The sequence below is a fragment of the Protopterus annectens genome, chromosome 1.part0 (genome assembly GCF_019279795.1).
Source record: "Protopterus annectens isolate FY-2018-M chromosome 1.part0, PAN1.0, whole genome shotgun sequence".
Taxonomy (NCBI): Eukaryota; Metazoa; Chordata; order Ceratodontiformes; family Protopteridae; genus Protopterus; species Protopterus annectens.
Window position 1 is genome coordinate 597,385,910 of NC_056725.1, and position 18,760 is coordinate 597,404,669.

At 36.3% G+C, this 18,760-nt stretch overlaps 1 protein-coding gene across 1 annotated transcript in view; it reads left to right on the forward strand.

The window, feature by feature from the left end:
* The window catches only part of MARK1 (microtubule affinity regulating kinase 1), a 2,314,196-nt gene that overhangs the window by 2,150,137 nt on the left and 145,299 nt on the right, over positions 1-18,760 (forward strand). The window contains exon 16 of the mRNA XM_044061667.1: positions 16,318-16,578. Coding sequence (XP_043917602.1) covers positions 16,318-16,578 — 261 coding nt within the window. The remainder of the gene's footprint in view (positions 1-16,317; positions 16,579-18,760) is intronic.

An 18,760-nucleotide genomic window follows, 5' to 3' on the forward strand; every position in this document is an offset into this window, starting at 1 on the left:
AATTTATGGTTTTACTGACTCATCTCTTCTTGGGAGGGGGGTTAAGAAACACGTGGTTGAATCCCCAGAGGAGTACAGACACCCAGTGGAATTTATGGCTTCAAGGAGTGACAGGGCTATCCTGATGGTGTTACATTTCTCATGCAAGTAAGTAGCATCTATCTCTGCCCATTGCCCCCTTACCCCTGGGCATGTTACTGGACATGATCAAGTGGGATCAAGAACTCAAAAAAGAAAAAAAGAAAACACTTTGTCTACCTAAGTGACAGTTACTCTTCTTTGTTGCTGTTCACCCAGTTTATGGTGAATGAATGAACCAGATGACCAAGAGAGGGTCTGATGGCTGGCAGGAAATATTCTGAGAAATAGCAGTCTCAGACTTGGTGAATGTAATCCACCTTTGAAGTAATTCAGTGTGTTACTATTTCAGGACAAGCACTAACAAATCTTGGAATATCCAGACAGTTACAGTGTAAAATAGGTAAGAGGTCAGACACTGGACTATATTTATTTGCAAAAATGTGTGTGCATTCTCCTTTCAAAATAAGTACCCCAGTAGCCCAGTTCTAAATCTCAGGGAATCAACCACTCAAACATGAGGAATTAAAAATGTGTATCAAGGTCTTTTTCAAGATAAAGATAGGTAAGCTCAGTATATTGAAGGTTATGTACTAGTTAAACATCATAGCTATAATTTGCGGGTTTACAGTTTTAGTAGAAGTTAAAATAGGTAATGCTAGGCTCTTCAATGGTCTTCTTGACTGCATGGTAAGTAACTACCTACTAACCTATAAGATCTCTTCCTCCCTGGTTCATTCTTGAGCTTTGTGTATGATGTTTTCATATTTGCCCTCTGTCTCTATGGATTATCTCTGTGTACTCCATTTTCCTCACAAAATCACAATGATTAATTTGTATATGTTGCATTTACCCTTATCTTTGTAGTTGGGTTGTAGCTGAAAAAGGTAAGGGACAGTTCATTTGCTCTTTTGACAAATTAAAAAACGCAGTTTAAGCTCTCACCACAGTTATTTTTACCATCTAGTTTTAGTTATTTACCTTTGATCATCTTTTTCCACTTTACATCTGTCACATCCATTACCCTCTCCAACTAGTGTTAGATCCATCATTTCAGTAGAACCTTCACACTTTCCATTGCCTTCTACTTCTACTTCTTCCTCCTTTGTATGTATTGCTCCTTTCATTTACTGAGATGCACTGCTTAGGATGTCATTGCATCTCTCCATGTGCTGCTTTTCTAATAAACATTTCTTATTCCCACGTCACTAGTATTAAATAGTAGGAGCCTGCATGCTTGTGCTACCTGTTGTTGTGCTTTGTGACATCACTTATCTTTTCACATATCCACTTTTTCTTCTGTGATACCAACCCCTAAAGTACTTTAAAGAGATCTAAAAACCAAAAAACCCAGCTGCTGAGTAAGAGCGCAGAGTAAAGCAAACAGGCTATAAGCAAAGGAACCTCCAGGCTGCCACAGCATTGGTGCAACTAATTTTAATAAAGAACTGGTAAGTGCTTTCACAATGTACTGCTTCATCAGACCATAATAAAACTAACAAAGTAGTCATGTTCAGTAAACATTAAAGGCAAGCAAATGTTCCTAGCAAAAAGTCTCAAATCTGTTAACACTTCTGTCATATCAGAGTTTCGACTCAGTATAAAACTGAGGCCTCTATATTGCTGAACAAAGGTGGATTTTACTATTAAAAGCATTTGTAGAGCCAGGTTTAATTGACAGGGTATCTTTAAAACCTGTTTTAAAGTCGCACCCATTACAACATCGAGTTGGGGGCTTGGCAGTTTAAGGCGTTTTTATTGGTGCATATTGAGGTGACATAATCACTGCTAAGATGCTTTATAAATTGTCATGTGATTTCAATGTCTGTATTTGATTGGATTGCCTTGCATTTAAAAGTTTGCCTGCTTTTTACTTTTACTGTGGTCTGATGAAACAGCATTGTACAATGTGAAAGCATTTACCAGTTCTTTATCAAAGTCAGTTGGGTGAATGCTGTGGCAGCCTGGAGTTTCCTTTGCTTTGTACTTTAAAGAGATGTTGGCTTTAATGTTTTTCTTCAGCCCTACTTTAAGCAGACATTTCCTATCATTAGTTCCAACACAGCACTCTTTAAACAAAACAAGGTAAGCGCTTTCATGGATTAAATCCGCTTCCTCAGACCAAAATATTAAAACTCAAGTCACATCTTTAAACATTCTAGCAGCCAATGAGGCACACTAATCACTGAACCAATTTAACACATTCATTGCCTTGTCTAAGCAGTGAAGAAACTAACATTAGTGTGTAAATCAGCAACACTATAAAACATACATTGCAGCTCAAAAATTGCTAAGTACATAATTAAAACTGACTCTGGTCTATCACACAAACATAAATATAAATTCTAAAATGTATCAACATTTAAATATATTAAGATATATAGATATATATATAAAAAAAAAAAATATATATATATATATATATATATATATATATATATATATATATATAAAATAAAATCTGTCTAAAAATATGTATATAAAACTGGTCAGTCTTGTGGGGACATATAAAATAAAAACCATAGCAAAGATATATATAAGAAGCCAAGGACATAAGCCTGGTACTACTTGGTCAATGTTTCAGTGCTCTAGCTTTTAAAAAGGGCTTCATAGACACCTTACTATTGAGACCTGGTGGTTTGTCAGCTTGATAATGTATAATCCACTTCTGTTCCACTGATTGTCTTATTATTGATGTCACCACCTCTAATACTATCGTGTATGACTTCTAGAACAAAAAATTTAAACTTATGTGCAGTGCCTTCTTTCGCAACATGCATGGCCAACACACTTGTTTCCTTAGCATTCCTAATGTCTCTTAGGTGTTCTAAAATTCTCTCCTTGAAGGCTCTATTTGTTTTGCCTATATAGAATGAAAAACAGATAGTACAGAAATAAAATATACAATGTGCTTGGTATGGCAATTAGCATATAGTGGTGCTAATCTGAAAGCCTAATTGTGGATGTACAAAAGTGCCCCCCCATATGTACACACACAAGCCATACATCTGCATGGATACATACCCATTCTGTCAGATTGTGCAGCATTCTGTCTACCCCTGGATTTGTAACATAACTGGTTCTTAAGAAATTTGTTATTCCTGAAAGTAAACCTCTGTTGGCGACCTATAACATCTTTGAGTCCAGGATCAGTCAAGAGAATATCCCAAGTGTTCTTAATAACATCATATACCATGCACACATTGCTAGCAAATGTTAGTGGCATCCTAACCCCTACAGTACTACTGGTGATAATATTAGATGGCGAATCAGCAGCTCTACCAAAATGTGTTTGGGCATTTGGGGGAACATTCTCAAAATAAGGTCTACATCTTCTATTTCTCTCCACCCAAGCTGCACTAACTAATCTGAGAGTCAATGGCAGTGGGCTTATATCCCCTCAATAAATTCCTCTTTCAGTTTGGTTAGTGCAAGAGTTAGTTGTGTATCATCACTATGGAGACGCATCATGTGATAAATATGCCCTTCTAAAACATTAAATTCTGTGTGATTGGGATGCATACTGCTGTTGTGGAGTATGTTATTCCTCCTAACATCCTTCCTATATATAGTAGTGGAAACAGATGACAGGGCATTTTTACTCAATTTCACATCTAAAAAGCCAATCTCTTCTGATGAATATGTTTACGTAAATCTCAAAAAGTCATTCAATCCATTGAGGTACTGTAAAAATTGTAGTAACTCCTCTTCTGTATCTTGTCACAGCAAAAACATGTCATCGACAAAACGTTTGAACCATTTTGTCGAACTACAAAATCTATTATTGGAGAGAACAAACAGTGCCTATAGCCACGCCAACCTTCTGTATATAATGGGAGTCATTGAAAATAAAAACATTCTCAAGAATAATTTCGAAGAGAGTACAAATGAGTTCAACTTTGCTAGTAATAAATCCATTGGCACATATTTCTCTAATATTCTCAATCCCTCAACTATTGGGGATAACAGTGAATAGAAGAGGGTACATCAACTGTGACAAAAAAGCAATGACCAGATAAAACATCTAACTGATTATTCAGCTCTTGCATAAAAAACTTTAGTATCTCTAAGCACAAAAACTGTCTAGCACAATCCGTAGATTTTTTTCAACAAATATAGAAAGTGGCTCTGTTGCCCAGCCCCTGCTGGACACTATAGGATGCATGGGTGGATGGTGTGAATTCTTATGCATCTTCAGGCGGCCATAAACAACGGGTACTACTTTTACTGTGGTCTGATGAAACAGTATTGTACAATGTGAAAGCATTTACCAGTTCTTTATCAAAGTTAGTTGCTCGAATGCTGTGGCAGCCTGGAGTTTCCTTTGCTTTCTACTTTAAAGAGATGTTGGCTTTAATGTTTTTCTTCAGCCCTACTTTAAGCAGACATTTCCTATCATTACTATGATCTTAGCAGTCCCAGTGTATATATATATATATATATATATATATATATATATATCGTAAACCTGCTGTGTGTTTTTGCAGCTTTTATTCAAGTAAAATCCTTATTATCTGCACCAGTTCCTTATTCATTAAATGTAAGAATTTTTAATTCTTCAGTATACTAACATAGATCCCTAAAAATACATCTGTGAATGCTATTTAAGGAAGTCAGCTGTATTACTCTCTGTTTTTCCAACTATTCTACCTGTTGGGTATTAGATATTTTGGAACTATCAAGCAGAGACTACCTTAGTTTTACTTGTTGCTATCAGTAAGCTCTGATGTAGCCTTTCCATATACAGTGATGGCCCTGTTTTAATGTACTAAGCTGTACTCCACTGTCACTTGACATCCATTGTAAGGATGTTTGTATCTCCAATTCCTGTTTCTCTCTGTCATATTATAACCTTCTCTATGTCTTGGCTCCTTATGACTTTCTTTATCCCTATGAAGAGGTAAACAGAATTGAAATGCAATAAATAGTCTTTACTAGGCAGCACTCCTGGAAAAAAGACCAACCATTTTTTTTCAATTAATATATAGTGCCTTTATTAAGCCTAATTAACAGAACTTTGCATTTTGTAGCAGTGCAGTCTGCAATGAAATAATCACCTGTTCAGTTTCTATATTTACTATACATCCCTGTTGTTTTACTGTTTCTTTGAGCCAGCAGACGTTACTGGCTTGCCAAGACTTCATATCCAAGAACGAAACTCCTTTTACAGGATTCTCTCATCCATCCCATTGTTTAGACTCCTGACTTCTAAGCTTGCTTTTCAAGATTATGTAATTATATGATGACTATTTAAAAAATATTTGTTCAGCAGCTTAGTGTGCATTTTGGTTAAGCAGTAATTGACACTGTGGGTATGTTTATGTCACATTTACTCAGAGCTACAGTTAAACCATGGAGGCAAAGCTGGGCTATTGAAAGCCCCCTTTGCTTATTCTCTGTTCCTCTAATTGACATAATCCCTATCAGCAGAATCTCCTTTCTCCATTCCTGTTAACTTAGTTCTTAGAATACTTCTACTTTATAATATTTTGTGTGGTTATTGTTCTTCTTAAGGATCTGCATCAAAAATCCCAAGCTATCATTATTTCTTGAGATTTCTCCCCTGTATCATCATCATCCCTTTCCATTTTGAATGATAGCTTTCTGCTTCTGCTATGTGTAGCAGCCTTAACTGTGTAGCTCTGAAGTGCCCTTTTTAAATCGGGTAATCCCAAACCATCTTGTTCTATTCGAAGGATCAACTTTATCCCCCTTGACTCTTGTCCTCTTCCCCTCCTAGATAAAATCCTTCAACTCTTTATTAATTGCTACCCACAACTTCTCCTCTGGTTGATAAAATATTCCTGACCTGTGTATAAAACTAAAAGGACTAAAAGCATTTTACTACATGCATCTTGCTTATCCATACCCATAAAATGGAGCTTCCATCTTTTCGGTTTTTGTATTCTGTTTTGTTTAGTCTCTTCCCACTTATCCTTAGTTGCCATGACAGAATCCTTTTTAACCCATACTCCTAAATACTTCATTTTATCATGTTCCCATAAATATGGGTATTGATTAATTTGTGTGTGGTTACATAGTTTACAGCTGTTGCCTTTGTTTTAGCTTCATTAATTTTGTTTCCCAAACAGACTTGAAACTGTCTTAGAATATTCCACAACACTGAAATATCCTTTTCTGGTAATGTCATCTGCCAGTGAAGCCAAATTTTCTTACCATACCAATTATATCCTTGAATTTCTGAGTCATTTATTTTCTTTGCCAGTGGTTCTAAATATAATGCACACATAACAAAAGGGAAAAAGGACACCCTTGCCTGGTTCCTCTGTTTAAACAGAACTTAGAGAGGAACCCCCACTTGAATTTTCATCTTCGATCACTCATATATCCTCCTAATTAACCTTATTGTGTCAGGGAATGCAAATACTTCCATGGCCATACTCATAACATTTCAGCTTACTTTGTCAAATGCTTATTCTGCATCAAGGCCCACCAGCAGCAATGGCATTTTCTTACATTCTGCTTCCCTCTGGATCATCATTGTTCTGTTTATTTTGTCAAATTTTTGCTTTCCCTTTACCAAACCACAATGATCCATATTTATTTATTTACATTTGATTACCCAGAAAGTCTGACTGGGTTAGAGCCATTTTCAGCAGTGGACCAGGGAGAAAAGCTCCAAAGTATTACCAAACATTTTAAGAATAATACTTTTACAGTCTTTAAAAAGTAATACAAAAAACAAATAGTTTAAATAATTGTAAATGTAAGTTAGTATAATGCAAACAATAAATTGTGACATGAAGTGAGAGAAAAGCAGGCTTATGGTATACTTGGAGAGAAAGCCAGGGGAGAGAATTGATAGACGTAAGGAGGCGAGTGAAGATGGGAGAGTAAGGGGAAGTAAGGTGTGAGTAGGTATTCACATTTTAGGGTTATAATCAACTTTGGCATCACCTTTGCTATTCTTTTAGCCATTGCAGACAAAAACACTTTATAATCATGGTTTAGAATTGAGATGGGCTTACAGTCATGGTTTAGAATCAGAATGGTCCTATAATGAAGCCAGATCTTATGGGTCTTTACCATCTGTAGGTATTACAGCCACCATAGCTTTATTCCAGAATGTTGGTGCTTCTCCTTTTAAAATACTGTTAAAACGTTCTAGATCTATCACTTTCTTCCATCCTAGCTTCCAAACTTCCACATGAATACCATCTATTCCTGGAGACTTTCCTGTAGACTGGTTATACATAATCATTTTTCTTTCATCTCCTCCTATCCTTTTAGTAATTGAGCCTCATCTACCTCTAACCTTAGCATATTTAATTCTTCCATAAACATTTCCATTTGTACTTTCTCGATTTCCATATTTCTCTGCTTTATACAGATTTTCATAAAATTTACGAAATCATTCTAATTCCTCTCTAGGATCTCTGGTTATTTTCCTTGTTATAGGCTCCTAAAAATTGGCAACAACTATTTCTACTTTATGTTGCTTGAGTCATTGTGCTAAAAGCTTTTGTGCTCTGGAGTTATCAAAAACAGTTGCTTGACAGCAATTTTTCTAAACTCATGCATACTATCTAGGTAGTCCTTTATTTTCTCATTAGCATTCTGCAATTGTTGCTCTTCTTACTCTGAGATTCCTCGTACTGTGCAGTACTGTAACCTTTGTAAGTCCCAATAAGCAATTCTTGTTACTTCTGAACCATCTCTCTTTTTTTTTATTTCTACCCTGTTTTTAAGTTCCACCTTCATTTTATTTCACTTCTTAAATATATTTTCTAAAGAAATGTCTATTTCCTAATGACTCCCCAATAATTTCCACTACCCATTTCTTAAAGAACTCTTCGTTGTCACATAGTTGGGCAAACATCAGTGTTTCATTTTTTATTTCATTAATTACCCTGCATTTTTATTTTTGTTGTTATTGGCACATATCAAAACTTTCAGTTGAATTCACATTCTTGTGAAATATAATTTCTGTGCAGCCTAGCCCAGTTTTTGTACCTTGATGAATAATACACAAATTCTCTCTGAGCTCCTAATACTGAATTCTCAGCTTCCACACTGAATGTTTTTATAACTTTCTTCAAAAATGTACCCTCTTATTATATATTCCCTTCAAGGTCCACTAGATACATCCAGACTGTTGCAAATCAAATTCCAGTCCACACTTATAAGTAATATTCCCTGCTGAAAGCTGAGCATTTCTCCTATAATATTCTTAAATTTCATTGTAGCAGTTTTAGGTGGAATATTACTTAATACTCATCTCCTGTCAGTAGCCCCTTACTACTATAAATCTACCATTATTATCTTTTTCACCCACTTCTGTCACTATTGGAGCTGCTGTAGTAATTGATATAAGTACTTCCTTTTCCTTTGCCCTAAATATTCATCTGAATGACCATCCATCACATTATGCTCAGTTCTTTCCAGATGTGTCTTCTGTAGCATACCTATTTCAACTCTGAATTTCGTAGTATAGTTTACTACTTTCATTTTGTTTATACTTGAGACCCTTCACATTCAAAGATAGTATGGGAATTGCTGCCATTATTATGCCCACTTGTTACGTATACCTTTTTTGTTTAGTTTCAGCCTTTGTGTTACATGCATACACTAATGTTTTGAAAGTTGATCTTTTATACAACTTTTTCTCTCTATATCCATTCAAACCTATATCACAACTTACAAAATTTTGTTTTAATAGAAACATTTAAAAAAGTCCCCTGAACACCCCCATAGTCTATATTAATTTAATACAAACACTCAATACTATGTAAATCTTTAAATAATGTTTAACCCTCCTAATGGGAACAATTATCCTGCATTAACAGCTACACTCACAGGCTCTAATTAACGTATAATGATCGTTATCCATGCTGGTACCCATGGTACCTCCTGTACTTCTACTTACAGTAAGTGCTCTCGGTCTTATCTTTATTCCTTACCCAGATGTAGAACACATTTGGAATGCTTTAAGAAAACATATTTTAACCATTGAAAGAAGAAAGTATTCTGTATTTATTGCCCATATCAGTTTGTCTGTGAAAATTTATGTGCTAAAGGAAAATTTTTCATTACATTTAGTGTTCTTTTATTTACTTGCTTCCACTTAAAAGTTGTGGTTAGATCAAACCAAGGGTTTTAATCCAGTCATTCCCTTATGCAAATATAAGAAAAAGCGCATAAATTTTACTTGATATGTTGTCTTTTCCAGGATTTATTCTATTTGTACATTACAGTGCCTACATTTCTTAAAACTGAACAAGAAGAGAGGAGGAGGGAAAAAGAGAACCTGTTTACTTTTGCATCTCTGTTACACACAAAAATAACAAAAACTTTTACTATGTAACATACAGTACGTCATGTTTTATTAAAAAAAATACTGTTAATAAAAATTGTTTTACTTAGTTACCTGTTACCCTCATCTTCCTCTCTCCTTAATGCTCTTCCAAACTTTAATCACACGAAGTAGGACATGTTTTGGAGTCCTCTACAAGTTTAACAAAGTCAATTTTTAGGTTTTCTTTTTCCACCATATTTTACAAATGTGACTCCTGCTTTATAATCCCACATTTATTCATTAGTTTCCAAATTGCTGGTTTTCTTCCTGTTGCTCTACATCTCCCAACATGAGTCTATGGTTAATTTCCAACATATTCCTGGTTCTTCTAGTCAACTCCCGAGCTTTTTTTTTCTCTCCGGTATTTTCCTTTGGCACATTGGAAAAGGTTTCATTGCCATATTCTGTTTTATTATGAGAAGAATAAAAGGAGGAATCCCCTTCTGTCTGATGGCTCACTTCTTGATGGACAGACTTGTGTTATTTCTTCCTTAATATGATCTGCATCAAAAATGACTTGGGCCCACCAGGATAAAGTATTCTGAAGATAGCTGGATATAGCAGCTTGAATCTCACATGTGCTTATTGACGTTCCCTGATTGCTGGAATAAGTTTACTCCTCTTCTGCTTGGCGTAGAGCGAGTAATCATTTTTTACAAACACTCTACTCTCAACACCTTTTAGTACTTTGTCCTTCTGACACAGTTTTGTCAGAACAAACTCTTTCTGCTCATAAGATTGCATCTTTACTATTAGAGGTCTTGTTTGTTTTGTCATGGCCAGGTTTAGAACACGCATGCAGTGCACCCTTTCACTTAACAGATCCTGCCATGGAATACCGGTTCATTTCCTTATCTTCACTTTCATAAAATGAATACAGTCTGTTCCTTCAAGTTTCTCTGCTACAGCAGAAAATCTCAGGTTTATTTTTTTGATCGCCTCGATCACTGGTTCCAGATTTTTGTTACTTGTTTGGCTTTTATTTGGTTTGCATACTTTGGTTCCAAAATCTCAGGTTTTCCCTATGTGCACTTCTAATTCAATCCATTTTTTGAAACTTCTATTCTTGACCATTATCATACTTGGCCAGCTGCAGGATTCTTCCCTGCCAGTGTTTTCTCCTTTACTTATGGTTAATTTTCTTTCAGGTTCTCTAAATTTTTTCTTTGCTGCCATCCAGGCAGGGCACTTACTACTAACCAGTAACTAAAATTTATCCAAAAAGACAAAATCACTGTTTTTTCTCTTCTGTTTTCACACTGGAAGAGACAAAATTAAGCTGTTAGTCAGTGTGCAGCTATCTTGGAAGTCCCAGAGCCAGCTATTTCTGGATTTTGTGTGTGTATGTTTGTGTGTGGGGGGGATGAAAGTATACCATGCCATACTAAAAGATGACATTTTTGCTTGAACTATTACTACTACAGTTCAGAGGGTAAACACAGTGAGTTAAAAAATGTGTGTCTTTCATCACTCAGCACACTTTGTTTATCTTGCTAATCTGCGTTGAATTAAAATGCTCTTCTCATTTACATTTTGGGAAACCCTCAATTTGTTTCAGACTTTGTTTAATTTACTCACTGGATTTTTATCTTAAGTACTGGCTGTATGCACAGATTATTTTGTGTAATGTTTTCAGTTAGTTTTATTTCATTTGTTTAAATGTTAAATCTGGTATCGGAAAATGAGGTAGTACTTGTTTTGAATGCAGGTGCACTATAGAATGTATTGTTGGACCATTTTGTATTACTATTGGGTCCGTTTCCTCAAGGGTTATAGGGAATGTTATCACGATAAGACCAAGCCACTGAATGGATGAAAAAAACATTATTCTTGGAATAAGTTTGAATTCTGTACAGGAAAAAGACCCACCTACATAAACAGATGTCATCATTAGAGAAAAAAATGTTCAAAAAAGAGTTTACCAACTTTAGAAAATGGTAAAACATAGCCTTATAAATATTTTTTAACACATGAAGCAACTATTCTGAAGTAATCCACTTTAATTCATTTGAACAGCTTTCTTGAGTTGTGTATAGTTTTGTAAGGTTTTTGAAGTCTGGATGATGATGAACCTTGTAACTTCTGAGCAAGACCAAACAGGAATTTTAATATAGTAGTGGTCTCAGCTAAAGCTCCCCATTAAATGAGGTATAGGCTGTAGCTGGCAGTTTAAACTTAAAATGGCTGTTGGTGTAGTAACTGTGTATAAATGGAAGCAGGTCACCACTGTTTGACACAATCCATCTATGTTGACAGAGCTGAGCCTGACCTGCAGGTAACTTTGGCTGTTGCTGCTACCCCGCCCCCAGAGTGTCAGCCTTTTAGTGGATATGTGCTCAGCACTTACGGTCTTTGCTTTGTGTAGCACATCCCTATAGAATGTCACTCTGACTTCACATAAATATTTCAGACCGTACCTCTTAACTGTCCAGAATTTCACATTATATTTTTGCTTTGTATTTTTGATCTGCTCCTCATAAAATTTGTGATTTTTTTTGGCATGTGAGTGAGGGTTGAAGTCACAAAATGATGAGAGACATTTGAATTTCAGACTTCATAAGAGCTTACTAGGCCATTGATCGGGGAAGATCTTAAGAAGCCTAACCTTGCATTCCCATTTTTTTTCAAGCACTTAAATTTTGTGTATGAATAACTGAGATGGTTGAGACGTTCACTTATTTCCCCTATTCATGAGGGACATGGGTGCTAAACTAGGGATGAATTTACAGTTTTCCATCTAGTCATCCAAATTGAGTGTTAATAGAGTAAGAGAACTACTTTGCTTTATATGGAGTAGAAGACTGTTCCATAGAAGTGGTATTTCTCTAATGATTATCTATCCCTCCAGCATGTCCTATTAGTGTAGCAAAATTTTTTTGATCCCTTGAGTAGATGTTCACGCTACCATTGGACTCATAATTCTTTAATATTTCTGATAGGAAAGGTCAGATGAGACACTGTTCACAAGGTAGGGCTCATCTCTTAGTTGCCTGAATGCTACAGAGAAGAAATACAGTGCTTTGAGGCAGTCAGCATAGCTTGTATGATTTAGGCCCTTGATTTTTATTGAGAAAATGTTGTGGTCATTCCAGTTGTGGCCATTGTTTTGATATGTACATACTGAAAGGGGCATTATATTCTGTGACTGCAGTGGAACAATTAAAACCCTTGTCCTGGATGTACTGTACCTGTAGATAGTGCTGTTAGTATGATATTTACAAGGGAGGTCATGCTTGCAAGTGTACTGTTATACATTTCTTGACATTTAGTTTCAGTCCTGGTCTTGACATCAACTATTTGTTTCAGAAGGGCCATCTTGGAGGATCGTGGTGCCGCCTTATGAATTTATGATGGCACCAAATTTAGTCATCTGCAAACTTGTTATCCGAGTTGACCTTTAACATTTGCTTTGACCTCTGAAAAGTAAAAGCAGAAGGGAACTGACCCAAGGACTGAACCTTGGAGTGCATCACTAGTGACAGATGATGTTATTTTACAGTCAGTTCTGTGCAGTGCTGGGTTTGCTTCTGAGGTCTCTAACACAAAGAGGGCTTTGGGATTATCCTTTGCGTAGGTGGCTGTTTATACTTCATTATTTGGCCTTGGTTGATTTGATCAGGGTCTGGAGTGCCCTGTTTAGTAAGAGGGTTTTTAGTATCTTGCGAGTTAATTTTATTTTTGAGTGCATTGAGTTTTTTTCCCCCTTTTATTATAGTGTCTGTCTGTCTGTGTTCACCATAGGAGTTTATTAAATTTTGTGTTGTATTTACTTAGGGGAACAGATGCATATCTGCAGTTATTTATATATATATATATATATATATATATATATATATATATAATATGTGTGTGTGTGTGTGTGTGTGTGTAAATTTGATGGCAAAGGTTTCTACATACACAGTGAGGTCATCAGGTTTGAGGGGGAATTTTGAATTTGGTCAAGTTATCACTCACTTTTAGTAGATTATCCTTAAAATCTGTGTGTACTGAGGTACTGGATGATAATTTCTGGTTTAGTCCTACGGTGAATGTGACAGATTTGTTCTTTGTTGATAAGGAACAAGTCCAGGATTTTATCATGTATCGTTGGGGTTTGGGCTAACTGGTCCAGAGCGTTTGTATTGATTAAGTCCAGAATTTCTTGAGCTTGCATGTTTTAGAATGTAGAAGTCTCTTAATTGATGGCATGGTGGTTGAATTCTCCTGAGGGAATGACATTTGGCTTTATGCATAGGGATTCCTTACTGTTTAGGTAGGAGGTGTGGGCTGGTAGGGACTTAGAGGGGGATGTATAGTTAGCTGTGATGCGATAAGGTTTTATTAATAGTAAGTTAGACATGGAGGTCATCATCTTGTTGGAGTCTGGAGATGAAATGTTTTTAATAATGTGGAGTGAACACCATGTTTAGTGCCTTCATCAAATTCAGTGGGCCTGAACATGTGGAAGGCATTGAAATCCTGCGGGGATGGGGTGCATTCATTGGTCTTTTACCAGATCTCCATGACAATACATATATTGTCATTTTTCAATTTAAGGAGTGCCTGCAGGGAGTGGATTTTTTGTTTAGGTTCCTAGTGTTGAGCAGTAATGCCTTTGTTATCTAGATTCTGTTTCATATCCTTCTGGGAATGCATACCAGTGCACAACATATTATTCTATCAACTTTATAAAAATAATATTTAAAATATGTTCCCGAATTTGGGTTTTTGTCTCTCCCCGCCCTGAATTATTTTTGGTTTTGTCCTGAATTCTTGTGCTAAGAAGTTGAGGGGTATTTTTTTTTTTTTTTAAGACATGTGCGCTTGCAGACAGCAGAATAGTCTGGAAAAAACTGTATCTGGTTTCATTACTAAAATGGCTATAAAAGGTTAAGATTATTTAAATAATGTATACACACACAAGTAGAGGGAAATACTAATGAAAAGAATATTGCAGGAAGTGGTTGAACAAACTTGGGAAAAAATCCCTTCACATTGCTTAAAAAAGTATCAAAGAAGTCCTAGGCTGTAGCAGGGAAGAAAAACAGGAGCTAAGAAAACTGCTACCTTTCAAATTGCTTAAAGGGAATAACTTATTTTTGTTAACAATCCACTCAGTAATGCATTTGAGCTGGCAGTAGTGAAAAACATATTACAAAAAATTATACACATTCAAGCATTTTTAAAACCAAGGAACAAATAAATATGTTTACTGAGGGGGAAAAAGAAATAAGCAGGTTTAGCAAATCATATATCAGGTTATTTGAAATGAAATCCATATTTTTTTATTTACTTATGCAAAAGCTGTACCAATGTTGGATTATATCCTGTTTTATAAAAAATGTGTTATATTTAGTATTTATAATGTGATTATTGATAGTCATTTTTTTTGCCTTTTGGTTTGGGTTATAACTGAAAATGTCTTTTTTACCGCTGGACTGGCAACTTGACACCGTAAAAACACTGTCAATCAGTCTTCGTACCTGTGATCTGCTGTGGCGACCCTTAACAGGGAAAAGCCAAAAGACGTTGCTTTTTTACTCACTGATCTGGTTAATAAAATAGAATTGGAATTAAAATATGTAAGATTCATCCACTTTCACTTCCATTAAACCAGACAGGCTTTGCCTTCATGGTGTAACTCCCAGCACTGATGGATAAACAGTACATAATCCCCACCTAATATAGATTATTGCTTAATTCATCTCAGGGCACTGTCATTCATAACCACTCACCTGCAGATCAGTCTACTTATTTTTTTTTTAATCCAATAAATGTTTTCCTAGCATTTCTAATTTTCCTACCCAGTTGCCTGTTTCTACTCATGACACAGGGAAACTATTAAAAAAAAAGAGAGCAGTTCATTCCCATTTACAGTGACAATATGCTACTGAAGATGTCTGGACAGCTAGATTTTAGAAGCCTGGCCCAGAAAAGAAGTGCATTATTTGTCAACAACTTAGGAACTTTTTCACATCTTAATATTTGGTAAAAAAAAAAAAAAAAAAAATCCAAAAATATCACATGGAGACAAACCACAAAGTTAATTTTTCTTGGGTAGACTTTAAGCTTGTTGCAAAGCTGTATGTTTTTTTTTTTCTTCAAAGAATTCTATTACCCGTCATGTCAAGCCTCCCCTTCAGACGTCCAGTTGATCAGTTTGTTTCTCCCAGAGGAGAAATACCATCAAAACATTTGCTTTCCTCAGAGGCAAGAACTGGATGTAGAGAGTCATGATGTCATCCACTTTGATAGCAGTTTTTTTTTTTATGCCAACTCCCCCAATGGCTTTTGACCACTGTCAGCTGCATCTAGGAAGTGCAGGAGTCCTACCAGACATGCCAAGTCTGCTGGGTAAGTAGCACATTGGTTAGAGCATGTGCATGCTAAGCTTCCTGCTGAAGGTGATACACCTACACCTACACTGCTGCAGGTGTCTCCAGTGTAGCAAGCCACCATCCTACCCCGGGATGGATGAGTTGGCATTGGGTGTTTCCTCCCATGCTCACCCTCCTCAGGCATCATAATTAACGTCTTCAATGTTTTCACAGTTCAGTTCAGCCGCAACCCTCCATTCCTCAGTTATTCCCACATGCTCTTTTCTTTTGGTAGTAGCAGTCTTTTTTGAGGGGGATATGCAGACATTACTGAGATGTCAGTAAAAGGAATACAAGATAATAACAACTAGTAGAGTTTACTCAGAGAGACTTCACAATTCCTGTTGCCTTAAACTGGCAGAATGTCACATCTCCTCTATTTAATACAAATATAAAGACTCAGCGGTAAAGAGAGTCCAAGAACATTGTAGTGAGTATGGAGTTTTCACTTATTGTAATGAATACTTTATTTGTTGGGCTTTAAAAAATTGTATTATTTTATGTGATAAAATGATTCCTTAGAGTGCCACTTGTCAATTTTTTTTTTTTTTTTTTTTTGGCCTTTAGTAGTGCGACGCAAAGGGCACCAGCTGCTTCTCCGTCTGCTCACAGTATTAGCACTGCCACACCAGATAGAACGCGCTTCCCTCGAGGAAGCTCAAGTCGAAGCACTTTCCATGGTGGGCAGCTACGGGACCGGCGTAATGCCACATACAATGGCCCACCAGCATCACCAACATTGTCACATGACACTGCTGCACTTTCAAATGCCAGAAGAGGGACATCTGCAAGCATCATTGGGAAAATCACCTCAAAATTTGTCCGCAGGTCAGTAGCAAGTCTTTTCAGAGATTACACAGATAAACCTGTATTATTTAATGTAGGTTTCTATCAACAGCAGCGGCCATGCCACGTAAGTATGTTTTTAGTATATGGGTGGGTTTTCAGTCTTTCTGGAATTTCAGTCCTGTAAGTGTAAACATTTGTCATTAGAATGTTGCATTTAGCATTAAAAAAAAAAAAAAAAAAAAAACTTAAACAGGACCAGGATTGATAAGCATTTGCAGGAGCAGAGCAAAGCTCTTCGCTTTGCTAGAGTTGCTGTGTTCAGCAAAAGTGGACTTTAGAAACATGAACAATTAGCTTGACACTGAATCCTAGTATGTGCTTTAATGAAGTCTATTTATTTGTTTGTTGACATTTGATTACCAGGAATGTCTGACTGGGTTGAAGCCCATTTTCAGTGGAGACCCGGGGAGAAATGCTCCAAATTATTACAAAACATTGTAAGAATGATAATTTTACGATCTTCAAAAATAAAAAAAATCTGCAATTTAATTATAACAAATTAGGCATAGTATAAAAACATTGGTTAAGAATTGATACAAGGTATAATGACAAACATTTAATATTTAGACTAGTTTTAGACAGTTTGTAGAGAAATTAAAGCTAAGTTAGCTTAATACAAATGGGAATTGCAATGTGGAGTGAGGGAAAAACAGGCTTATGGTATATTTAGAGAGAAAGTCAGGAAAGAGAATTAGCAGTAAGGAGGTATAAGGAATGGAATGAAAAGATAATTGTTCACATTTAGAAATAGAGTTTATGATAGTTTTCAGAAAGATCAAAGCCAGATTTTAGCTAGGAAGTCTTTCAGAGTGGTTTTGAAAGACGGGAGGGTACAGACCTTTATGGATACAGGTAAGGAATTCCAAACCCTAGCAACCTTGTATGAGTACAAACTATGTCCAGCAGATTTGTTACATTTGTAGACAGACTGGTGTTTTTTGGTAACTGGATCGCAGTGAGTGACAGGGAGCATAGTTGTCTAGAATGTTTTTTAGTGATGGACTGGAAGATGGATGCTGGATAATGTTATATGTGGTAAGAAGTTCTGTATATGTTGGTTTATGTGGCAGTTCTAACTAATTAAAGCTTTTCAGTGCTGTACAGTTGTGGTTTCTGAAAGGGGTATGTGCTGCAAATTTATTTTATAAGTTTTAATTTTTAAGCCTGGAAGTTAGGATGGGAGAGCAATACAGAGGAGAAGGGAGGCGATACTTAGTGGCAAGTGTAGTTTTAGTTGCATTGGTGGAAATGTTTTGGCTCTGTAAAGCATTCCTAGTTTTTGATGCGTTTTTCTTAATCAATTTTGTGTATATAGGTCGAATGCAAACTGCTCATCCACTTGACTTCAGTGATTGTATTATCATTAGGGGACTTTTTTTTGAGAGAGTGTGATTTGGGAAAAAATGGTGGTAGTTTGGTCTTTTTTGGGTTAAACGTGAGTTAAAAGTTACAAAGCCACATTCGGTTGCTGTTAAATCTTCCTGAGTAATTTTTTGGAGGTGTACCATGTTGTCACGTGCAGATGAGAGTGGAATCATCTGTAGTTTGTATTAGGGTGGCCTGTTGTGTGCAAGTTTAGAGGGTGTTGGTGAAAATGTTTAAGGGGAAGGGGCCAAGGACAGAGCCTTGTGGTACACTGTGATGACTACTTGGAGGTAAGGAGAGAGCGTGGATTAAAAAAAAGGCTCTTCCAAGAGGTGGTAACTAGGAAACTTGAAATATATCAAAACCCCACAAAGAGGCGTGGAAAAAGAACCACACAGGTCTAGCATTTTAACTTTAGATGCTGTGTCCCTGTCTTGCCTTCCTTCTTGTTGGTTGGGTTCAGAGCTGATCCTTTGCTCTGACAAAGTCGCTTTCTAAACCTTAAGAGCTTCCACTTGCTTGGAGCTAGATCCTGTCCCAACATGCCTAGCGAGAGTTACCCAGATCTCGTTTGCCACTTGAAACTTCGGGATTGCTGACGACTGACTCAAGCTAAGTTGAATTATTTTCTTTGTAATTTCTCTTAAAAATGACCCTTTGATAGCACAGTTTTTTCATATAGCTAAGTAGAATCTGTTGTGCATCTACCCCTATCTCTTATCTCTTGTTTACTTGCAGTTTGTTGTTGAGGCTGTTGTTTTCCTTTTCTTTCAGGCCTACCATCTCCCTTTCTATG